This window comes from Zophobas morio, unplaced genomic scaffold, assembly GCF_036711695.1.
Source record: "Zophobas morio isolate AGI-343-1 ecotype UQ-CSIRO unplaced genomic scaffold, CSIRO_AGI_Zmor_V1 ptg000012l, whole genome shotgun sequence".
In the NCBI taxonomy this organism is placed as follows: domain Eukaryota; kingdom Metazoa; phylum Arthropoda; class Insecta; order Coleoptera; family Tenebrionidae; genus Zophobas; species Zophobas morio.
The window spans coordinates 17490285-17516927 of NW_026972117.1; the positions used below are offsets into that span (position 1 = coordinate 17490285).

A 26643-nucleotide genomic window follows, 5' to 3' on the forward strand; every position below is an offset into this window, starting at 1 on the left:
TTTAAATCAGTAATGATGTGATAATTATTCATTCTGCTTTAAACATCAATGTGTAATTACGATTTTCATGTCATGTGAATAGTAAATTCCATGGGTTAAATTTAAATTAAATTGAATAAATATGCAATCGTAATAAGAAGTTCTCACAATTTTTGTGCTACCATCTGGAATAAATACACCTGTATAAGTATAAAGTTCCGACATACCATAGTTGAGAGATTAATTGTTCGTATGTGAATCTTCTCGGAAGACTAAACCTTTTCCAGGAACTGGATCCCAAATAAACATAACCATCACATGTTTCGGTTTAGATATTCATTGCGACCGTTTTGTATGTAATTAGTTACTTCCTACAAACACTTCAGAAATTTGTGTTAATATTTGACCCCCGCTGAAGTTTACATTCTACCGGTTGTTACACAATTACACCAAACTACTGCTAAAGATACTTAATTATACAGCACTATATCGTGGCAATGTTGACAGTTGAAATAAAATATTTCCTAAAATTAGAATTAACTTTTCTTAATCCCTCGGGTGATTATTAAATCATCTCTGAAATAAATCTCACCACCTCTTTTATTGCAAATAACACACTATTTCCATATGCAGTATAATTAAACAGAAAAGCAAAGAAAACCCACGCTGAACTCATTTCGTATTTTCACCACAGTACATGAAAACACAACATGTTTGTTAAAACACTCTAACCCAAACAGCATGCACGTAGGTTTAAAAATATGAAATTAGTTTTGTCGTTATGTATTGGCGTGGCATGCTTGTGATGTTATTTTCCCGTTTTCCAGCCACTCACTACTTCAAAACAAACACAACAAAAACGCACCCGATGGACGTTCTATTTGTTTTACTGAACGTTGACGGCAGCGTTCCGTTTGTGTAATTCTATGAATGCTACCGCATACGACACCGACAGCTCCTGATCATGAAAAATATCGATGTAAAGCATTCTATTAAGCCATAAACGAACAAAGGGCAATGTTCAGACTCGCTAATTTCCATGGTTCGAATGAACAATTACTGCCGAAAGCCAAAGAGATTTAATTAAAAACAGTGAGGTTTTTCTGGCATATCTGGACATGTTTCAGTGTGAAAAACCGCGAAATTCAGCTTTTCCAGTCGACAAGGCTGATACGATCGGCCCTAATCGACAATTTGTGGAGCGCCGAACAGTGACTTTTTATCTTGAAACAAAGAGTCTGCTCGTAGCAAAAAGAAAACGATAACAATGGGAGCAGCTGGTAGACGTTTTTATACAGCGCATTGCAAAAGTGTGGAGCATTGGTGATAGTGATAACGATATAACCTTAAAGCGTGGCAAAATTTCAGAACCACCGGTGTTTTAGCTTCTAAATCAAATTGTAACTTTGTGTTTGGACGATAAGAAGATATAGGTGTAGGATTTGATTAGCAAAAGTTTTAAGTTACGTCACCAAATTTTTGTTCTGAAAATACGTCTGAAATTTACAGGAATTATTTATTTATTATTATTTACTTGTACTTTTCAAATTTAAATATCTTGTACATTAACAAAAACCTTCCTTAGACCTTAGCATTAAGTACTCTAAAAAATAAGACAGCTGCAGGCCTGTTTTTTTTTTGTACAAAAAACTAAATTTATTTAAAAACATAAATAAAACCTAAAAACTACTGTAAAATTTTATGCACAAAAATTAATTGCGATAATTTATTATAAAGATTTTTTTTTCATACCTACTGTGCACGCAAAAATATTGTCCTTACCCAAAAGCGAGGAATAGGCTTTTGCTGTATTATAAAATATGATAATATATACAGCGTATATACCGGGTGTGTGGAAAATGGTGGATTAATTCTTTAATACATTATGTACGGGGGTTTCGGAAGTCCCAAAAAAAATAATAAAAAAATTGTTTATGATGTAGATTTCGAAAAAAAAAACGCAATTTTAAAAAAGTAGCTGCCCCGATAAGACTGATTTTGGCAAATGAGATATCCTCTGAAAGAAGAGAGGGCGGGTGGGCGGGGCTAGTACCTGCTAAGATAAAACTGAATTTTGCAAATGACATACCCTCTATGAAAAGAGAGGGCGGGTGGGCGGTGCAAGTAGCTGCCAAGATACGACTGATTATGAGATATCCCCCAAGAGAAGAGAGGGCGGGTGGGCGGGGCTAGTACTTGCTAAGATAAAACTGATTTTGGCAAATGAGATACTCTCTAAGAAAACAGAGGGCCGGTAGGTGGGGCTTGTACCTGCTAAAATAAGTAAAATAAAATTCTTGAGATGTTTTTCCATATTTTTCAAAAACAAATGCTACGCTTTTTATGGATTTATATACAGCATTACGATAAAGTAATGCTGTGTATATCGAAATATTATCAAATATTTGGAAAAGAAGTAATGTGTAGCAATTTATTAATAAGAACGTCGTTAAGTAGAAAATAAACGCCAAAAAAAGGTATAGTCAAACAAATACAGATTCGAAAAACTATGAAATTTAACTTTAAAAATTTTATTTTTAATGGAGATAAAAAAGCATCATATGTATGTATTTCAAGTGAGTTTTTGCATATAAAATTATTTTGATGATGTCATAAACATTTTAGCAAGGGCATGTGTAACAATTTGAATAGGTGCAGAGCAATATTTACTATTAATAACAGTACTCTATCCTGATTTTTTTTAATTTTTTTCATTCATAAATTTTTTTGTGTCACCTTGTATGAGCAAGTAAAAATGGTAGGGGTGATTAATCAAATGTTGGTTAGGGTTTTACCAAAGATTATTATTTGTCTAATAAAAACCGACACAGACAAATAGAAACGGGAAACCTATTTCGTTACAATACTTCCTTAGATTACGCCCTGGACAAAAAAAATCATAAAAAGCAGTTGAATAAATGGGAAGATCCGAGTATTTCGTCATTTAAACAGACACAGTATATGTATATGTATATAATAAAATTAATAAGGCACTTATGATATGTTAACAGAACCAAAATATTCAGTTGTATAGAAACATTTCCGCAAGAAAATGTCTTTGATTATTTTTTTAAAGCATTTAAATGGCAGTACTTTAAGGTACTACGTTTTCTCAATGGAATTTTCCATCTATTTTCAGAATGTAATATCTCCGTTATTAACAGACCTATGGTTTTGAAATTTTAAATATATGTTGTCCGTAACTTTCTTTACTTCCAAGGGCAATTTTGTTAAAAACAATTTGTGATAATATCTTTCTTTTAATTTTAGTGAAATTTTTGCATAACGTATTTTTAAAAAACAATATCTCAATTATTAAAGGAAACTTCAGAACACGGTTTTCAACACTGTTTTCAGTTTACAAAACTCCAGAAATTTTACCAGATATATGGTTGATTTTTTTTTTGTTAGAAACGATATACAGTAAAAAAAAAGCTGCTAAAGCTGCTAACTTTTATTTTTACTATATCTCAGTCCCAACAAATAAAGTCAAAAATAGACCTAGTACGATTTATTATAAAGTTTTGCAACCTGAAAACAGTAATGACAACCCCGTTCCAAAATTTCTACAAATAACTGAAATATTGATTTTTAAAATAGATGCAAAATTTCAACAAAATTTAAAAAATTTGATAAAAATTTTTTTAAAAAAACCTGTCCTTGCAATTATGTAGTGATAGTTGTGGACAAGTCACAGTTAAAATTTCAGAAGCATAGATGTGTTAATTATAGTTTTGGAAATTTCTTTCTACCCTATAAAATTTTATTGGCAATAACGAGACGGACAGTAGTACAATAGCAAGAGATATTTACAACTTGAAGTTGTCACGTGCCGGTAATCCCCAGATGTTAAAAAGCAGAATAATCCAAGTTACTCACAAATGAAAATGAGCATTATTTTATGAGTACAACTACCTATTAAATGTTCTCCGACAAATTCGGATGAACTGGTCTGAGCCATAAATATTTCTTACCATTGTACCACTGTCCACCTCGTTATTGTCAATAAAATTTTATAGGGTAGAATGAAATTTCCAAAACTATACATTCTGAAAATGTATTGACAACACCGTAAGAACCAAACGTAGCAATTCCTCTTATCTGGGGAAGGCAGAATATTAAATGCTTAATACCTATGTAATTAGGTGACTTTTGGGTTCGATATATGCGATGAAATGGTAGATGGAAGCCGTTACACTGACGCGTTGTATAGCCATGTTTACCTGAGTTTTTTTTTTTTTTTTTAAGAATCTGCGTTTTCTTTCACGTGTAATAATGTTTTGTCTATAATATAGAGGCTTGGTAGAGAAAGAATACCAAATTTTCGAAAAATGGGTTTACAGCTATCAAATGGTGTACTGTTGTTAATGACTCTTATTACACTTTTTTGAATTTTAAATATACTTTCACTCTGGCTAGATGACCCCCATAAAATTAAACCATATGACAATAAACTTTCAAAATTTGAATAGTAAAAAGTGATTACGGTCTCGTGGTTGCAAAATAATTTCAACGTATATGATATACAACTTTATTCAACTTTAGAGCCAAGTTTTCTATGTGATCTTTAGCTTGTTGTCCACATTAAGTCCTAATAATCTCACAGAACTTTGTGATAACTTCATTATTTGTGGTGAATCATATATGTTGCGTCTTATTGTCATTCACAATTACCTAACTTGTTTGTTGAGAACCAGCTTTTGACCGACTCTGAATTAACTTTTTCTGCATCTGCAAGATAGATGTCAGAATTTTTAACATTTAAAATCGTTGTATCGTCTGCAAATAAAATGACTGAATAGTTATCGACAGATAATTGACATAAATTAGGAAAAGGATAGGCCCCAAAGTTGAACCTTGGGGACACCTTTTACAATCACTTGACTGCCTAAAAATCTCGAAAATGTCCCATACTCCCTAATGTAATGTCATTTAGATTTTTCAGGCCACAAACCGACTTCCACTGCGTTGTTTTTTATCATTTCATTTCATGGTTTAAATAAACAATTCGTGATAAGTGTGATTTCTTATGCTCCTAATGCACTGTGCCACTACAGAATTTATAACAGAAAAAAAAACAGTAAAATCACCCAAAAAATTTATTATGAAGTGTGGTTTCATTGCTTCTGCATAAGCCCGTACCCTACAGTTAAGGGAGTCCGAACGATGATTAATGAATAATATAACAAGTCACTGACCCAAATCAAACCCAGACGGTACACCGAAAGTAGACTTTTTTCGATTAAAAATGTTTGTAAAATACATAATTTGAAGCAGTGTCAAGGTTAGATGTCAAGAATCAATTCACATTAGTGTATTGGGACAGAATACTCAATATTTAAAAGATGTTTCTTTAAGTGACTATTTCAAAGAAGAAATTTATAAAACTGGATCGCAATAAGTCTGTATTAAAAAATAATCACAAAAATCAGATTTTTGGGATATAATGACAATTTAATTGTTGTTGACCTCAGACAACCTATATTCAGGTATATAGTAAATTAATGATTACTCTCTTAAGAGAGTACACCCATACGACAAGATGTATAAAAAATACTATAGGAACCAATTGTTTTATCGATTTTCTCGAAAACAGCCCATTACAGTTTAAAACTCCGTCACTTTAGAACAGCGTGGCTTTTTAAAAGTAGATCAGCCTCAAGTAATTGGTTCGTGTTGACTCAATAGGTAACTAATTGTCTCGAAAAAGGTAACTAAAACGATATAATGCAGACGGTGTTAATACAGCTTCCGATGGAAATATAAAAATCATAATTAAAATTTGCGACAATATTTTCTTAGTCATTTAAGATGACAATTCTATATTCCACATAATCATAAAGTCGTTGTCGTAGCGACAAGTCTGCCAAAGATCAAATTTAGGTCTAGTTTTATTTACATCATACATTAATGATATGAGTTGATTCTTTCACGTTCATTAAACAATATGTTCTGATGTGCTGCATTTGGTTCTGAAATAAGATTAAATAAAGTACGCCAGTTATAAATAATAAATAGGATTATATTGCGTCATTCATTACATTCCTCAAATAAGAACTAATCGAAAATTCTGAAAAATTACAAACACAGGTAGTCGTTAATATTAATTACGAGCTTTCTATTTGTCAGGTGTCACTTAAAAAACAGTAATTATATAACATCGTAATTTTTCAAACTCTACCTAAAACAACAATTAGTTTATCCCGTCGCAACTCCCGGATTGGTAGATTTAACCGAAAAAGTAAATCACATTACATTCCCCCAGCCCAGATAATCTTAATTTCCTAATTACTATAATGCATCAAACAGCAAATTGAGTAACAGCGAAAACCAACCCGAAAGGCAGAAAGCCTATAGATTAACAAAGCAGCAAAAAACGCATTTCCCAATGAAGAAAAACATCCGAAAAGCACCAAAAACAAAGCAGAAAAACGCGAGATGCATTAATGTCCATTACAAGTCCCAAACAAGAGGTGTTGTAAGAAAAATACGTGCTCGAGTTCCAAAGCCAATTATGTAAATGCATTGAAATGGATTGAGGGTACGATCATTAATTTACGTTTAATTCCTGAACGCGCCCGCCCCGACAATTCAAGCACGTCGAATCAATACACTTTTATTAAAATTCATAAATCCGTGAATTATGCAAATGTTCGCGGTGCTTTGAAATCCATCCATCATGCTAGCAACACCTTGTTAACGGCATCGAAGAGCGCGACTTTATCGGCAGGTAATTACGAGTGTAGGGGAAAACCAGGCGAAGTGGTCTTGCGGCTGAAATTTTTTGCGAGTTCGGAAGTTGCTTTAATAAAAACGTTCAAGTTGAAGTGGAATGAAGAAAACCAATAAAATGAACAATGTTTGGGAAAAATTTATTACGTTTTGAGGTATTTCGGGGGAGGAAGCGCAACCGTATTATGTGATATTAAAATCTTTTCAAAAATTTAATAATGTGCGTAAACTGTTTAGAAGGAAATATTTAATAATGTGTACTAAATAATGTCGAAGGTGAATAAGTTGTGTTCGACATAATTGCCGTTGTTTTGTAGGTAGGCACGTATTTCACTAATGTTTAAATAATACCTAAGGGGAGATTACTGGGGCAACGGCTATTGGAAATGTGATTAGAAACGTGCACAACTTTACTAAATGGAAATAGATGCAGTTTACTGAGGTATCCGTGCCGAGATTTAAAAGGCTTTAATTCCAATATTTTCGCAAATTTAGACTTATCTCCCTAATAACACAAAAATACAAAAATTAATCTTGTCAGACTTAACGCTTAAGGCTGGTTCGCACCGCTCGTGACTGTCGCTCATAAACACAACCTAACACAAATTACTCTAATCCACGTCGGTCCAAACCAGCCTTCAAGTTTTCATACAAAGTTTTCTCTACAGGGAATAAACTAATTATACTTAGTACAGATTAGGAAATAAAATATTTATTAAATAAGACTAAAATAAAATAGTGGTAGCATACAGACGGGGTGTCTGAGGGTGTAGTAACTACTGGGTGTCACCTGCTGGTAGTTGGTGATTGCATCACAGTTAACACCAAACTAAGCGCGACTAAACGCCAGAGGAGAAGCTGTAATCACGAATCGGAAGATATCGGCTGCTTCCGTGCTCACGTGATCGTTGCCCTTTCCCGATTGGTGCAGAGCGAAACTCATTTTTAAAAACAAGCACAATCATGAGAGGATTCATATAATGACGAAAATCGCACCTCAGTGTAATTGCACTGGATATTGACACTGGGAGAAAATTACAGAAAAAATGGAGGAGTTCAAAATGAAGAAAATCGTGTTTGCACAAGGTTCATTATGGTCTGAGAAAGCGGCACTGATAGTTTTAGTAGTTTTATTAAATTAAAGAAAGAAGTAAAATTTTTCTCTGACAATATTTAAACAGTTCGCTGTAATCTTAATTGTCTGGAAGATAATAATATAATGTTAATGTATAACAGTTAATTTTGTCATATTAAGACAAAGAAAAGATTTTTCACTTTTGTAAATTTTGTAATTGTTTGAAACACAATTTTGTCTAGATAATAAATTTTTTTTTAGAAGTGTAGGAAGTAAGCTCTACGAAAGAGCCAACAAAGAAAAGTCTGGTTAAAAACAGAAAGAACTTGACTGCATGATATTTGAACTGGATAAAAGTCTATAAAGCGAAAGAACACTGAAACAACACGCTGAAAGTTACTTAAAGTGGATGCTGGAACGTTATTGCAGACCCATGTTTGAAAGATAGAGGAAAGGGCGCGAGAAAAATTAGATCTAGAAACCAACTTAATTTTTAACGCAGCAAAAGCATGAAGTTAGATGATCGAACGCGTGTGCCGAATATAATACATAACAATTGGTGACCGGGTGAAAAGAAATACCGTTTCCTGAAAGTAATCGGTTTTAGTAGTAGTCTAATACAGAGTGTATCGAGTCAAAACTACTATTAATAATATAATATAATTTTATGAACTCACTCAGCGAAAAATAATCTAATTTCTCTGACCGATGAAAAATCGTACTGAAATGTTATTTGTTATAATTAAACATAATAATAATATACAGTAACAAGAGAACAACACAGCCTTTGTTTTGTTTATTACCTGTTTATGATAATGGTGAAAAAATAAATTTATTCAATTCAATGCTTTCCCATAATGTTTGTATTTAACTGGACCAGAGCCAGCTGCATTGTTCAATAACATTGATTTTTCAGTATTAATGTGCAACATTTTAACAAAGTTTTACTTGAATGTCGAAAAAATGGACAGCCTGTTGAAAAATTCGGTGTGCTGGTATTTTGTATAAAAAAACATTCATTTTTAAGACTGTCTTTTTTTGAGAATTAATTAAAACTATCCAGAAGAAGAATTTTCATCTCGAGAAACATGTTCACCGAGGATCATAAGAAATTCATGCGTGTGTCTTACTTCGTACCGGCCAACAAATTAATGGTGAATGAGTATATGAAGCTCGACCCTGTTTTCAGCAAAACAGTGACAAATTCTTTGGTGTTGCTGTTCTTGACTCTAATTTTTTAAGAACAGCCACATATGTGAAAATTATTTCGTGAGACTGGTGGAATTAAAATGAAATTATCAAGATAAACTTCCATGAAAAGAGAATGATTTATTGTAACTAGTTTAATCAAAGAATAAATAATGATTTTCTTGAAATAATATTTAATAAAATAAGAAAATTTTATGACAACATATCTACCCACCTAGTTCACCTGATTTGGTACCTTTAGAATATTTTTTGTTGCCGCCTTTGAAAAAAACTATTTTTAAAGAATCAGTGGATACAACTAAAGACCTAAAAGTCAACACCAAATTAGTGTGTGAAAGTGGTTCTCCAGAAGTTGTTATTCAAGTTTTTAACAATACGAAACGTCGAGTTAATTTTTGTATCGAAACTAGAGACCAACACTTACAATTGTTGTAAAATCAATTAAATATGTTACTTATCATTAATAAATCATTTTAAATCCAACAAGGGTTTAACTCTTGTTGATATGACATAACCTAACTGTCTATGTTCATGTTCAGCCATAAATAACTCATATTCAGATTGTGTGGTGAAATTGCAAATTCATCACAATAATTCACATTTTTAAGATCAAAGTGAATTACGTCCTAAATTCATTAAAATTTTGTAATTTGTTATAATTAAAAAATGTGTGAAGTTACCTTTCGGGAAAAAATTCTACAAGCATCTGACATTTTACTTGATTTAAAAGTGTATAAAATTTGGATTCGGACACCAAGGCCTAGGATTTGTTTAGTGGCGGCTCTGGAAATTTCCCGATATTCCTTTGCCCGTGATGTCTTGTTTTTGAAGTAATTTGAAAGAATCTCGGGGACCACTTGTAGTTAATTTTTATGGTAGTTTGAAAGAATCCCGAGGATTCTTTGTTTTTGAAGTCTAAAAGAATCTCTGGGACCCCCACGTGTGTGGTTTTTAAAGCAGTTTAAAAGAATCTCTAGAACCCTTTTGTTTTTTTTTTCTTTTTGAAGTAGTTTGAACGAATCTCGGAGAACTTTTATATCTGGTCTTTAAAAGAATCTAGAGCACCTTTTCTGTTTTGTTTTTGAAGTAATTTAAAAGAATCCCGGGGAACCTATCTCGATTTTAAAGAAAATTTAAAGAATCTCAGAAGTCCATTGTGTTTTGTTTTTGAAGTAATTTTAAATAATCCTGGGGATCTTTCTGTGTATTGTTTTTGAAGCAATTTGTTAAAATCTCTGGAACCCTTTGTATCTAGTATCTGAAGTAGTTTAAAAGACTGTCGAGAATATTTTTATTTTGTTTTTGAAGTATGTAGTTTGAAAGAATCTCGGGAATACTTATCTTGTTTTTGAAGTAATTTGAAAGAATCTCGGGGACCACTTGTAGTTAGTTTTTGAGGTAGTTTGAAAGAATCTTGAGGACACCTTCTGTTTAGTTTTTGAAGTCTAAAAGAATCTCGGAGACCCCTTGTGTCTAGTTTTTGAGGTAGTTTAAAAGAATCTCGGGAAACCCTTACCTTGAAGTACTTAGAAAGAATCTCAGGAACTAGTTGCGTCTTGTTTTTGAAGTAATTTGAAAGAATGTCGGGCACCTCATCTGTTTTGTTTTTGAAGTAATTTAAAAGAATCTCAGGAAACCCTTACCTTGCTTTTAAAGAATTTGAAAGAATCTCGGGAGCCCCTTGTGCTTCGTTTCTGACGTAATTTGAAAGAATCTCGGAGATCTTTCTATATATTGTTTTTGAAACAATTTCTTAGAATCTCTGGAACCCATTGTATCTTATTTCTGAAATAGTTTAAAAGAACCTCGAGAACACTTTTATTTTGTATTTGAAGTAGTCTGAAAGTATCTTGGGGAATTTTTGTCTGGTTTTTGAAATAATTTGAAAAAATCTCAGGGATCTCTTGTGATTTGTTTTTGAAGAAATTTGAAAGAATCCCTTGTCTTATTTTTGAAGTAGTTTGCAAGAATCTCGGGAATCCGTTGTCTTTTTTTAATTAATTTGAAAGAAGCTCGGGGACCCCTTGTATCTAGTTTCTAAAGTAGTTTAAAAGAACCTTGAGCGCCCCTTCTGTTTAGTTTCTGAAGTCTAAAAGAATCTCTGGGACCATTTGTATCTAGTTTTTGAGGTAATTTAAAAGAATTTTGGCGATCCCTTGTCTTGTTTTTAAAGTAATTAGAAAGAACCTCAGAGACTACTCGTGTCTTGTTTTTGAAGTAATTTGAAAGAATTTCGGACACCACTTCTGTTTTGTTTTTGAACTAATTTAAAAGAATTTCGGGGAACCCTTATCTTATTTTTGAAGTAATTTGGAAGAATCTCGGGGGCTAATTGTGTTTCGTTTTTGAAGTAACTTGAAAAAATCTGGGGAATCTTTATATGTATTGTTTTTGAAGCAAAATATTAGAATCTCGAGGACCCATTGTATCTAATTTCTGAATCTCGAGAACACTTTTATTTTGTTTTTGAAATAGTTTGAAAGAATCTCGGGGAACTTTTATGTTTAGTCTTTGAAATATTTTAAAAGTATCTCTGTTTTTAAGAAACTTGAGGGAATTTTTTATCTTGTTCTGGAGTAGTTTGTAAAATCTCGGGAAAACTTTGTGTTTTATTTTTGAGGTAGTTTGAAAGAATCTCGGGGATCTCTTGTGATTTGTTTTTGAAGAAATTTGAGGGAATTCCTTATTTTGTTTTTGAAGTCATTTGAAAGAAAGAATCTCGGGAATGCCTTGTGTTTTTTTAATTAATTTTAAAGTAGCTCGGGGACCCTTTGTATCTAGTTTCTAATGTAATTTAAAAAAATCTTGAGGATCCGTGGTGTTTAGTTTTTGAAGTCTAAAAGTATCTCGAGGACCCCTTTTGTTTAATTTTTGAAGTCTAAAAGAGTCTCTGGGAACCTTTGTGTCTGGTTTTTGAAGTAGTTTAAAAGAATCTCGGGGATCCCTTGTCTTGTTTTTAAAGTAACTTGAAAGAATCTCAGAGACCACTTGTGTCTTGTTTTTGAAGTAATTTGAAAAAATCTCGGACACCCCTTCTGTTTTGTTTTTGAAATAGTTTAAAAGAATTTCGAGGAACACTTATCTTATTATTAAAGTAATTTGGAAGAATCTCGGGGACCAATTGTATTTCGTTTTTGAAATAATTTAAAGAATCTCGGGGAATCCTTATCTTATTTTTAAAATAATTTGGAAGAATCTCGGAGGCCAATTGTATTTCGTTTTTGAAATAATTTGAAAGAAGCTCAAGGATCTTTCTATATATTGTTTTTGAAGCAATTTGTTAGAATCTCAGGGAGCCATTGTATTTAATTTCTGAAGTAGTTTAAAAAAATCTCGAGAACCATTTTATTTTGTTATTGAAGTTTTCTGAAAGGATCTCGGGGAACTTTTATGTCTGGTTATTGAAATAACTTGAAAAAATCTCGGGGATCCCTAGTCTTGTTTTTGAAGTAGTTTGAAAAAATCTGGAGAACCCTTGTCGTTTTGTAATTAATTTGAAAGAAGCTTCGGGGACCTCTTGCATCTAGTTTCTAAAGTATACTCGGAGACACCTTTGTTTTATTTTTGAAGTAGTTTGAAAGAATCTCGGGAATCCCTTATCTTTTTGTAATGAATTTGAAAGAAATTCGAGGACTCCTTGTATCTAGTTTCTGAAGTAATTTAAAAAAATCTCGAGGACACTTTTGTTTTGTTTTTGAAGTAGTTTGAAAGAATCTCGGGGAACTCTTCTGTCTTGTCTTTGAAGTAATCTGAAAGAATCTCGAGGACCCTTTGTGTTTTGTTTGTGAAATAGTTTGAAACAATCTCAGGGATCCCTTGCCTTGTTTTTGAAGTAGTTTTAAAAAATCTCGAGAATCCCTTGTGTTTGGTTTTTGAAGTAGTTTAAAAGAATCCCGGGGATCCATTGTCTTGTTTTTAAAGTTATCAGAAAGAATCTCAGGGACCGCTTGTGTCTTGTTTTGAAAGTGATTTAAAACAGTCTCAGGGATCACTTGTGTCTTATTTTTGAAGTAAGTTGAAAGAATCTCGGAGGCCTCTTGTGTTTCGTTTTTGAAGTAATTTGAAAGAATCTCGGGGATTTTTCTGTGTATTGTTTTTGGAGCAATTTGTTAGAATCTCTGGGGCTCCTTGTATCTAGTATCTGAAGTAGTTTAAAAGAATCTCGAGAACCCTTTGGTGTTTTTTTTTATATAGTTTAAAAGAATCTCGGGGAATTTTTATATCTGGTCTTTGAAGTAATTTGAAAGAATTTCGGGGATCTCTCGTCTTGTTTTTTAAGTAGTTTAAAAAAAAATCTCTAGGATCCCTTGTGTTTTGTTTTTGAAAAAGTTTGAGGGAGAATCCTTTGTCTTGTTTTTGGAGTAATTTGAAAGGAGCTCGGGGACCACTTGTAATTAGTATTTGAGGTAGTTTGAAAGAATCTTGAGGACCCCTTGTGTTTATTTTTTTAAATTTAAAAGAATCTCGAGGAGTCCTTGTGTTTAATTTTTGAGTCTAAAAGAATCTCTGGGACCCCTTGTATTTGGTTTTTGAAGTAGTTTAAAAGAATCCCGGGGATCCATTGTCTTGCTTTTAAAGTTATCAGAAAGGATCTCGGGGACCACTTGTGTCTTGTTTTTGAAGTGATTTAAAACAATCTCAGGGATCCCTTGTGTCTTACTTTTGAAGTAATTTGAAAGAATCTCGGGGGCCCCTTGTGTTTCGTTTTTGAAGTAATTTTAAAGAAACTCGGGGATTTTTCTGTTGTTTTTTTTTTTAAGTAATTTGAAAGAATTTCGGGAGCCCCTTGTGTATTGTTTTTGAATCAATTTGTTAGAATCTCTGGGACTCCTTGTATCTAGTATCTGAAGTAGTTTAAAAGAATCTCGAGAACCTTTTTATTTTTTTTTTTTAAGTAGTTTAAATGAATCTCGGGGATCTTTTATATCTGGTCTTTGAAATAAGTTGAAAGAATCTCGAGGATGCCTCGTCTTGTTTTTGAAAAAGCTTGAGGGAGAATTCTTTGTCTTGTTTTTGGAGTAATTTAAAAAGATCTCGGGGAGCACTTGTAATTAGTATTTCAGGTAGTTTAAAAGAAACTTGAGGACCCCTTGTGTTTAATTTTTGAAGTCTAAAAGAATCTCTGGGACCCCTAGTGTTTGGTTTTTGAAGTAGTTTAAAAGAATCTCGGGGATCCATTGTCTTGTTTTTAAAGTTATCAGAAAGAATCTTGGGGACCACTTGTGTCTTGTTTTTGAAGTGATTTAGAACAATCTCAGGGATCCCTTGTGCCTTATTTTTGAAGAAATTTGAAAGAATCTCGGGGGCCCTTTGTGTTTCGTTTTTTGAAGTAATTTGAAAGAATCTCGGAGATTTTTCTGTGTATTGTTTTTGAATCAATTTGTTAGAATCTCTGAGACTCCTTGTATCTAGTATCTGAAATAGTTTAAAAGAATCTCGAAAACCTATTTGTTTTTTTTTAAGTAGTTTAAAAAACCCTCTAGGATCCCTTGTGTTTTGTTTTTGCAAAAGCTTGAGGGATAATCCTTTGTCTTGTTTTTGGAGTAATTTGAAAGGATCTCGGGGACCACTTGTAATTAGTATTTGAGGTATGTTTAAAGAATATTGAGGACCCCTTATGTTTAGTTTTTGAAATTTAAAAGAATCTCGAAGATTCCTTGTGTTTAATTTTTGAAGTCTAAAAGAATCTCTGGGACCCCTAGTGTTTGGTTTTTGAAGTAGTTTAAAAGAATCCCGGGGATCCATTGTCTTGTTTTTAAAGTTATCAGAAAGAATCTCGAGGACCACTTGTGTCTTGTTTTTGAAATGATTTAGAACAATCTCAGGGATCCCTTATGCCTTATTTTGGAAGAAATTTAAAAGAATCTTTGGGGCCCCTTGTGTATTGTTTATGAATCAATTTGTTAGAATCTCTGGGACTCCTTGTATCTAGTATCTGAAGTAGTTTAAAAGAATCTCGAAAACCTTTTTGTTTTTTTTTTTTAATTAGTTTAAAAGAATCTCGGGGATCTTTTATATCTGGTCTTTGAAATAAGTTGAAAGAATCCCGGGGATTCCTTGTCATGTTTTTGAAGTAGTTTGAAATATCTCGAGGTTACCTTGTGTTTTGTTTTAGAAGAAGCTTGAGAGGAAATCCTTTGTCTTGTTTTTGGAGTTATTTCAAAGAATCTCAGGCACCACTGGTAGTTAGTATTTGAGGTAGTTTGAAAGAATGTTGAGGACCCCGTGTGTTTAGTTTTTGAAGTAATTTGAAAGAATCTGCGGGGGTTTCTGTGTATTGTTTTTGAAGCAATTTGTTAGAATCTCTGGGACTCATTGTATCTAGTATCTAAAGTAGTTTAAAAGAATCTTGAGAACCCTTTTTGTTTTTTTTTTTGAAGTAGTTTAAAAGGATCTCGGGGATCTTTTATATCTAGTCTTTGAAATAATTTGAAAGAAGCTCGGGGATTCCTTGTTTTGTTTTTGAAGTAGTTTGAAAAAATCTCCAGGATCCCTTGTGTTTTGTTTTTGAAAAATCCTTTGTCTTGTTTTTGGAGTTATTTGAAAGAATCTCGGGCACCACTGGTAGTTAGTATTTGATGTAGTTTGAAAAAATGTTGAGGACCCCGTGTGTTTAGTTTTTGAAGTTTAAAAGAATTTCGAGGACCCGACCCCTTATGTTTAGTTTTTGAACTCTAAGAGAATCTCTGGGACCCCTTGTGTTTGGTTTTTGAGGTAGTTTAAGAAAATCTCGGAGATCTCTTGTTTTGTTTTTAAAGTAATCAGAAAGAATATCAATGACCACTTGTGTCTTGTTTTTGAAGTAATTTGAAAGAATCTCGGGCACCCCTTCTGTTTCTTTTTTCTGAAGTAATTTGAAAGAATCTCGAGGATCTCTTGTGATTTGTTTTTGAAGAAGTTTGAGGGAATCCGTTATCTATTTTTAATTAATTTGGAAGGACTCGGGGACCCCTTGTATTTATTTTCTGAAGTAATTTAAAAGAATCTCGAGGACGCTTTTGTTTTGTTTTTGAAATAAGTATTTTGCAAAAATCTGGGGGAACTCTCATGTCTGGTCTTTTAAGTAATTTGAAAGAATCTCGAGGACCCTTTGTGTTTTATTTTTGAAAGAAACTCGTAGTCTCTTGATAAAGAGCAGATGGGAGCTGATGAACAGTCGCGACAAAATTTAAACCGCTACCTAAAATGTCCAAATTTTATTTCAATTAAAAGTTTATAATAGTTGGACTCGTATCAAAAAATCAACCGGTATGTTAACAAAAACTGTGTCCTTTTTTCCTTCCATCAGGAATATACACTCTTTTACGTATCTCCAGTTGTATTATTATTTTCAGTCATTTAATAATATTCAGGTTGTACAAACTTTAACTAAAACTATGCCACATGTTATATGAAATAATCATTGTCGACTCGGTATCTAACAAAGCAGCCATTCTCCCTGTTAAAATGTATATTACCAGAGCTGAGTATGCACAAAATTTTAATCCCACTCAAGACAGTTAATTTACATACATTCCGTTCCCGCTGAAATACCACGTAATCTGCAATACATCACATCTAAGAACATTAATAACCTATAGCAACTTGACAATACACCGCATAATCCAAGCGGCGAATTATTGAACACCAAAGGCGTGCGGAACATCAAACACCGAAAATTTATACCTTTATTTGCGTTTAAACTTTAATGACATCATTACATTGTTCGGTTAATTAACATATGTTGCCTTAAGGCCAGAATCAGAAATTCTGCAGTCATCGATCGCAGTTACCAAGTAATTTCGCTAATTATCGTTAGGTATGAGAGAAATTCCTGGTTTGTGCGTTACACATAGAAGTAAAACGAGCATTAGGGAACGAATCCGAAGTTTGATGGCGTTTCGTCGGCCATTAAGGTCTAATGATTGCCGTTAAACAATGTCTGCACGTCGACAACATCGTTTTCGAAATAAAATACAAAGCAGCCGCCCGCATTAGATAAGGGATAGGCGTACAAAGTCCACCCTTATCAATCCGAAAGTGAATTAAGTGATTCAAGTATTAATACAAAGCACGTCATCGGAAGATAAAATATCGAACAAAAAGGTACAATGGAGTCTTTGTTGTTCCTGGAAATTACTAAATTAACTAATCACTAAACATTTTCGTCACGTGGTATTCAAAGACCCAGCTTCTATTTATTTAAATAAGTGCTTTCAGAAGCGTCGAACATAGACACAACTTTCTAAATCAAAATCTAGACAAATGAAGCGACAAATTTGATGCACCAAATCTGTCCCAAATCTCAAATTGCGAGTAACGAAATTTTTCACACAATGACACAAATCGGAAATTAATATACTTTTAAAGTGAGCGAATCGATTCGAAACGATGATACGTGAGGGTCGATCAGTTCCATCAGGAAGTTGAATTAATAAAGTTGCCAGATTTCTATGAAACGGAGAAATGGACTTTTATTTGCTGACGATTTAGCAGGGTGTCTAGATAAGGGGCGGATTTGCATGCTGGACGCAATTCGTGAAATTTAAAATCGGGTCTCTTTCAATATTTACTGAAATCTCGTGTTGGCCAGGACGGAACGGCGACATATAGCTATTGAATGAATTAAAAACGGTGTATAGCGCATAGCGACTGAATTAAATGAGTTTTGCGGTGGAGAGAATTAAGGGAATAGGTGGAAGCAAATAAAAGAGATTACGACAGTTAATTGTGTTCAGCATTTATATTCTCTTGTTATATTATGACAGGAAGCTTCGTTGTTGTGACAACTAGGGTGGTTCCATTTGCGCTACGTTTGTGGGAGATAAGAGCAGCAAATGGAAATTCCTATGAATTCATCGAACGAATTACAAGTTTGGCGAGAAATAAAGTTTTATTGATAATAATTTGTAATAACAGGGTTTTAGTTACACAAATGAGCTTCATTTTATGTGACTGCATTTCCAATCAATTCATTATGTATTCAGATACACGTATGCATTGATTACAATTGCTTCCGCGCCTGATTTTAGTGAAATCATAAAATCTGTATTACTACGTTAGTTTACAACCACTGGGTTTGTATTTATGGACTTTGCATGACAAATAAATTAGTAGTCAATCGAACCATTGTTAAGCACATTATTATTAATAACGCTTGAGACAATCAAATTATAATATTTTTATAACGAAATTCTAGGACGTAACTTTAATGTTTAATTAAAACAGCTTTAAGCACAATGTATTTCGGGCAATTCAGTAAAAAGCTGGTAACTAAAATTAAATATACAATATTAACAACTAATTAGAACAGAGAGTAGAACCTAAAATAACACTTCATGCTCGCTGGACAAGCCAGTTTAATGGTGAACTGTATACACAATATCCGTTGTTAGACCACTAAGTTTGTAATTAATATTGAAGATCCACTAAACGTAAATGCTTGAACAGATGATGAAGTACAATGGACTACCGGTAACGGCCATTCGTGCCAAGTCGGATAACATCCGTAATAACCAAGACTGACGTTGTGTTCAACACACAAACAATATTTGGCTCATTATGCACGTCTTAAACAATCGTTATGGTAAGAGAACGATGTTTTTTTAGACTGTTAGCAGGTTCAGATAACAAGTTTTAGTTGATTTTGTCTAATCAAACTCGAGAAGAGAAATAATGAATTAATTAATTAAGGTACAATGAATCAAAAGGTTCCAAATATTATTTTGAGTGACCTAGTAGGTGTTAGTTAGAAAAAAATCAAAACTATTTTCATGAAATACTCATAAAATACGAAGTCGAATTGTCATAGCATATTGACTTGCAGGAACTTCAAAGAAAAATTAACAGAAAATATTTAATTCAAATTTAAGTAAGGCGATGTACAGTGCCAATATTATCCTTAAAAAATTGCAAGATCCTTATTTCAAAGGGTTTAAAAAAAACATATTGTACAAATATTTTACCAGACGAAAATACGCTTAGAAAAAAATTATGTATAGTGCTTCAACTGCTGCTACGTTTTTATGACTGTATCCTATTGTGAAGAAATTAAGTATTCCACAATAGGTCTCTGCCGTAAGTAATCCAGCGGTCATAAACCATCAAGGCACCAACTGTCTACACTACACAGGGCCGTATGCGTCTTTAAACCTTTAAGATGATTTATGGCATGACTATTTACATTTTCCATAGAGTTCCTAATACTTGCGGTAATTGAGATTGCAGTGCCATAAAAACGAAGTCAGAGTTGGACCACTATACCAGACATTTACCATGAAACTATTTCAAGTATTAAAAAATTGTATAAAAACAATTATATATTTTGTAGTGGTCGAAACTTCTGATGCTTGTGAGCGTTATATTGCCTATCTACTGGTAGGTTATTTAAGTGGCAAAGGGTCTAGTAACACTTATTTAATTGCATGCAAACAATGACTTAGAAAAACCAACCTGTATTAAGATTTCTTAATGTATCTCTCATAATTTTTTTTCTTCTTGATGTTGTTCCGACAGGGAATAATTTAGTTATGTTGTCCTATGCAGCGGAATATTAACCATATTAGGCCGGTTAACAACTTATAAACTTTTATATCTTAATTTGATTCAGGTTTAAATTTTATTTTAGAATATTCAAATGAAAATTGCAATGTCATTGTAATGTGTCATCAAATTTCAAAAAACATTCTTTGCTGAACGAATTAGCAATTTTCAAAGCGAATTATCAATGTATTTAATTTAAACTGTGCAATTAATTACAAATTTTGAAACCAATACTTTGAATATTTCAAGAAAAATAAGCGATTCTGTAAATAAAAAAGTGGTCGAAAGTTGTTTCTACAGAACTTCCCGCGCTCCTGAAATAAAATGATATTTTTTTGAGTCACCCTGTATACGCAAATCCAAAAAATATTAATGGAATGATAAATCACAAGTACAGACTCATCATATTTTGTACATTTTAGATAGGATTTATTCAGCAAAATTTTGGGGTGGCGTCATCAATTTTTAAGGGGGGATGAGCAACACATTTTGATCACAAATTTATCATATTTATGATAACTTTAAAACATCTCCAAGATTTCAAAGCATTCGGTTTTGTAGTTCCTGATTAAATCAATAAAATAAACTTACGCAATCTTTAATTTTTTTGGCTCACCCTGTATATGCAAATCCAAAAAATATAAATGGAATGATAAATTACAAGTACAGACTCATCATATTTTGTAGATTTTAGATAGAATTTATTCGGCAGACTTTTGAGCCGACGTCATTAATTTTTTGGAGGGGATAAGCAAATATATTTTGACTAAATATTTATTATGCACTTTATAACCTTAAAACATCTGCAAGATTTCAAAGCATTCAAAATTAAATTGGAAAATGTTTAATAATTTTGATTTTTTTTTCCAAAAATCTGGACGTTTCGGGTAAAAACTCTATTCGGACTCTACATGTTTAGGACTATGTTATTTTATACAATTTAAAAACCATTTGCTATGTACAATTTTGAAGTGACGTCATCGCCTCAATAGTGGGGATGATTAGATAAATTTTGGTTAGCGTTTTACCCTCTACATGATATTCCTAATATAAATATAAAATTTCACAACAATCAGTCCAGTAGTTTCGGAGATTATCTGTCTAATAAAAATCCGGGACGGCAGACAGACGGATAGACGGACAACCGGACAGACGGACAAATCGAGAAAATGTAAAAGTAGAGAGTCGGCCGACAGACTCGATTACAATACTTCCTTTGCTTACGCTCGACAAGTAAAAATAAAACATAGTAGTTAATAAAAATACTAGCTACAAGGTCCTATAAAACATAAGTTTAATTTGAATTGTCGAATCACTTGATGATATTAATGTAGAATTAGTGCCTTAAAGTACACACCAATTACATCTATTGACATCCTTTGTCAGCAAATAGGACGAATAATTTTAAAGTTGGTGGTGAAACGAAATACAATTTTTCATTAATTTCTATTAATGAGGTGTTTGATGCAATTTTAAATTTAAAAGTTAATAATAGTAGATGTCCTGATGGCATTCCTTCGTTATTGTTGATTTCTTGTGTGAATAGTATAACTAAACCCATTCAATTTATGTTTAATGCGTCTTTAGCAGAGGGTATATTGCCAGATGTATGGAAGGATGGATATCTTATACCTATATTCAAATCTGGCAACCGTGAGTTGGTAAAGAATTACAGGGGTGTTTGTATAAAGTCAGTTGTTCCCAAAATATTTGATTTAATTTGTTCTCCTATCAAAAGTACATAACAAACTCTTTGGAAAACGGGCATCAAGTAGATTCAATTTATGCCGATTTTGCCAAGGCGTTTGATAGGGTTGATCATAGTGTTGTAATTTTTAAATTGAGAGCTATGAATTTTGATAGCGTCTTTATAAAATGGGTAGCCAGATTTAAGAGTAATAGAAAACAGTTTGTCAAGATAGGATATCACATTTCCTGTCCTGTGATCGTAAGTTCAGGGGTTCCGCAAGGAACACACTGTGGACCAATGTTATTTACATTATTTGTTAATGACATTTGTAAGGTAACCAGATTTTCTAATATTGTATTGTTTGATGGGTCTCCATAGGGATATGTATTCATACCAACAGATTAGAGAATTAATAAATATAGAATTATTTTCTTTAAACTGTCCTATTCGTTTCTTAGAAGTTCTCCGATTTTCCATGCCGAAAGACACAGTAGTCAGAACTGCCAATGCTCACAAAGAATTGAAATTGTTTGGAGTTTCAGAAGAAAGGTTCAGAAATTCAGCAAGGAACATTTTATTTTGAATAGTAGGTGCTTAATTATATTAATTTATTGTTTTCAGCTGAGTAAAGATTTAGCACGTCAGTTTATTTAGCTATTTTGTTATTCATTATAGAGTGGAGTTATTATTAAGTTTTATAAATTGCATTGTATTGGGAATAGTGTAGAAAAGAGGGACATCCCGTAAATAAATATTTTATAGTTATATTTAATTACACACATTTTTCGTGGTTTTTGTTTGTAAGTTATTGGTCTTTCTTTCCGGGTCGTCGGAGGTAAAAGAATGTTGCTTATAAATCCGCTCAAGCAAAAACAGTCAGTCCAGTAGTTACGGAAAATATCCAATAAAAATCGAAACCTACTTTTTCGTACTCCAGGGGTCATCAAAGGTCGAAATATAAAAGTAGACATCGTCGTATAGACCCTATTACCATACTTCCTTAGGTTACGCTCAAGAAATAAAAATATAAGTTGCTTTTTTAATGATAAAAACATGAGATTTTGCGTTAATTTTGTCTTCTGGGATTTAAAAAATATGAAAAACTTGCCATTTAACCTATAATTTGTTGTTTTATTAATTTTGTTTCATACAGAGCAAAATCATGTCATAAAAGGTTTAAATTTATCTCAAATGGGTTTTTACGGCACAGCAAACGAATTTTCTTTTTATTTTGCTTTTTATGTATACAAAATTGAATACCAGAACGTAACAAGATTAAACACAAATGCAATAACATTTTATATATCTCTGCCATATTTCCAGTTTTTTTTTTTTTTAATAAATCCATTGCGGACATAAAAATATGAATTCAAATGTTTTATTGATGTTTCATGACCCCTAGACTACGAAAAAAGTGGTCTCCCGTTTCCGTCTGTCTGTGATATGTATCAATTTTTATTAGGCAGATAATTTTCAAAACTACTACACCGATTGTTGTCAAATTTTCTACGTATATTATTATATCATGTAAATCGCTAGCGTGTTACAACTAACGTTTGACCAATCATGGATTCATCTCAAAAAATTTTATATTAAAATTATTTGAATGTTACACCGTTAATGATCAAATTTCAAGAACAATACATCCCAATGTTTTATTATTAGTATCACACTGCACGTGCCAAAATTGGCATACGTTTCCTCAGGCAATACCTTAGCAATGATTTTTTTTAAAGGGCATTTTAAAATTAATGTGAAAAATGATTCTCCGTTTCCATGATTAAACAGTGTACACCAAATATAAACAAGTGTGTTTTCGTAACATAGTGAGTTCGAATCATAGACATCGACGAAGTTTTGGGTGATTAAAATATGATAGGTTAATGAAACAAGCTCTGCAATAATACTAAAAAATATATAAAGTCATTAAACAAACTAAATGTCGTAGAGAAACAAAAAAAGTTGGATTTTTATTTCGTACAGCCGTCAAATCTAGAATTACTAAATAAATGAACGATGTCACCACACTTTTGGTGTTAATAATTATTTAATTGTGATGTGTATAATGTAACATTAGTTAGAACATTACACTTTCACTATAATTTTACGAAAATTAGAGGAAGATCCCTTGAGTCCAACGATAAAATAAATCCGTCCTACGTATTTATCTTCCGAGTGACAGTGAAAAGAAAGTTGCGTAACGCATTTGACAAATGTCTAATTTTAAAGAGTTTTAATGCTTCCGTCAGCCTGTTCTTGGAAACTTTCTTAAAATTAATTTGAACATGGTAAAATATCAACCAAAATTTGTCTGTTTATCCCTTGGTGACGGCGTCGTCTCAGAATATTGTTCAGTAAATCTTATCTGAAATGTGTCTCACGACATAATCCTGTGATTTAATAATTCACCCCTACTTGTAACTTGAAGTTCATAAGTTACCCTAAAAAAATCATTTTTACAGTCACATTCTTACGACTTTTCAACTTCGTTCAACACAAACAGCTTTAAGTACAGTCGCAACTTTCCTCTTTAAAATGGTTTGAAGGTAACTCTTTTGAGGGAATTTACTTAACATATGTAGATACAGTGGAAAAGCTTAGTCGTGTAATATCAGAATGACTACAAGACCAATGTGAGTTCTGGTATTAGGAGAACAAGAGTAGATGGCTAGGTTTAAACAAGACTGTCTAGAGAAACATTTACTATATTAAGAATTAATGGACTGTATTATACTTAATGATATATTTTTGATCCCAGAATAAGTGGTAATTAAGATTCCTGAATGCTTGGAATATAAGCGGCTTTATATTTTTGGTGGAGGCGCCGGGCAATTAATAGAAAAATTTCGTTGTCAATTTTTGAATAATAAAATCAATACAGTGGTGAATAGTCGCTTAAACTTACTCATTTATTCTTCCTTTTGTAATACTAATACTCACATTCGTTAAAATTTGCTGATCTAAGAGGGTTGATTTTTTTCAGACATTAAGTTCTGACACAATAGAAATTGTAAGGAGACTTTTAAGTTCGTGGACTGGCTCGATTTGCTTTGAAATTTATAAGCAATAATGAATTTAACTTAACTAATAAGCTCTTTTACATCTCTTACGTGAACGCAAAAAGTGCAGCTTGTTAGGACGTAATGGTTTATTCAGTATTCAAAAAACGACAAACGACCATTTACATGACAATATATTTCGAAGAAATACAGGTGTTACCAATAAATCAATACGATATTCATGAGTGGTGCCTTACTTCACGTTCTTAATATAACATATGCGCAAGATGGTTTATAATCGATTCATTCCTGAAAGTTAGATCATTTTGTAGACAGTATCAAGTTAAATCTAGGTTATAACACATTTCCTCTCAGTCTAGGATTCAACCGACTGCTCAGTAAAACCCCGTCAAAATTATTCAAATATTACATGATTGCAGCAACCGCTAGAGTTTTATTTGCTTGTTTGAAAACGTCCAAATATTTACTTAGTTCCGGGGCATTATTGTTCATATAAAAATATCAACGCTAAACATTAATAGATGTGTAAATATTTAATATTAAAATGAAATTCAGTTACAAAATGTTACATAAGCATTTTCGAAATTGTATATTATAAATGACGCAATTTTCCAATCTAATTTATACGTTACCCATTAGCAGTATTACGCTGGCTGCAATTGCCCGAAACGCGAAAGAAATAATTACAAATAAGACGATAAAAACCCGAGCGATAAACTAATTCACAATAGAGTTGGAACGAAACAAACTGGTCCCTAAAGAGTTTGCGTTTAATTTCCCGGCAAGTCGCGAAACACCAAAGTTACAAATTAGTTATTAACCTCAATTAATTCCGTTGGAAACTGGACAACCGTCACCCATTCCAACCCGTCCCCTGTCCCACCCATCCCATAGTCATAAATTCCATTTGTGCCGCTTTGGGTTCAACCGTAATTATTATGATCCTCAAGAGTACAAATTCGATACAATAATCTCATACTTATCCCAGAGTGAATTTACGAGTCGTCGGCGAACGAGAAAAAGTAGGTCTGGCAAACATCTGCCGGCACAAAGACTTCCAATTTATTAATGACGCAGAGAACGACGTCCTTATGAAAAACGCTCCCTCTTAATTAAAATCTAGAACTAGCATCACGACCGTCAAGTAAACACAGAGAAAATCGCATCGTCCTGATTAATCCTGGCGGAGGATATCGAGTGGGCCAAACGTGACGTCATCGCGACGACGTCATCACGTAGTAAAGCTGCGAGCTTAAAAGTCCGGCAAAGCGCCGCCGGATCTCCCAGAAGTGAATTAAAGATGGCTTTGTAACAATTACACATCAAGACAAGCCATGCAAACAAACAAAACTGACCTTCTGTCATTATGAACTAGATCGTTTTCAGTAAAATGTGGAGAAGAGCAGCATGCCTTGACGGAAGCACGTTTCAGGACTGTGTGAGAGCTTAAAGCTCGCAGGTTGCGAGCTTCCGCCCGAGCCGAAAGCCGGCGGAAAAAGCCGAGCAGGACAATCCCGATTTATCAACGGAAGTGATAGTGTAAAAGGGGAGATCAGGAGTCGAGCTTTGAGCTTTCTTTCGCAAATTGAAGCGCGGACTCTTCGCGATGAGCTTTTAAAGCTCGCCTTTCGATACTGCTGGCGATCCGTCACGTGTTTGCTGCGTCAAGAGGTGAATGAGAGTGGATATCGGAACAAGTTTGGAATTTCTTTTCAACCTTTTCGATAAAAATTGATTATTAGGAATACTCGATCTTGGGGAATTTAATCATCTGGAATTATTGGACAGGTTCTTCGCTCTGTGACGTCAGATATTAGTTGCGGTTGGCGCAGAAGGCCATTTTTCAAATTCTGAAACGTTGCTTTTTATGGGGTTTCGTTTCGGATATAGAACGGAGGACGGGAATCGATTACGGTACAAAGTTACGTAATTTCATCTCAGGTTGGATATTTATTTTGATAAAATTCTTCCTTATGTAGTCATGATCTTGATGGCAAACTACGTCACTCTAAGACTGTGAAGCAGACAGACACCTGTTACTTGCACCACACCCATTACACAAGTTCATAAACTTCTAACACTAGACGATACGTTTATGAGGATAATAAGGAATTTCCTATATCAAAATCTACTAACTACGTAGCGAAAACACTAAAACTAAACTTCACTACAGAAGAAACTATTACAAACTTTACACACGTTCCTTATTCTAATATTTATAAAAGCGTACTACAATTTAGTTTCAAAATGTCTACCTTTTTCACTTGCTTTCACTTTCATTTCATTTTCAAATTGTAATATCCCCGTTATTAACACACTTATTGCTACGAAATTTTAAAGAAAAATTGTCCACAACTTACTCTATACAACACAGCGGCAGTTTTAAGAATAGTTAACCATCATGATTCTTTTTAAAG

General features: G+C 33.1%; 1 protein-coding gene across 7 annotated transcripts in view; it reads right to left on the reverse strand.

The window, feature by feature from the left end:
* The window catches only part of LOC135127922 (uncharacterized protein), a 187137-nt gene that overhangs the window by 91575 nt on the left and 68919 nt on the right, over positions 1-26643 (reverse strand). Inside the window, exon 1 of one of the 7 annotated variants that reach the window (XM_064054624.1) lies at positions 25582-25654. The exons of 5 other annotated variants lie outside the window; for them this stretch is intronic. In XM_064054624.1, coding sequence (XP_063910694.1) covers positions 25582-25591 — 10 coding nt within the window. In that variant the 5' untranslated portion in view covers positions 25592-25654. Of the gene's footprint in view, positions 1-7501; positions 7524-25581; positions 25655-26643 lie in introns of those variants that run through there. One more of the 7 variants, XM_064054625.1, reaches the window with a different exon arrangement.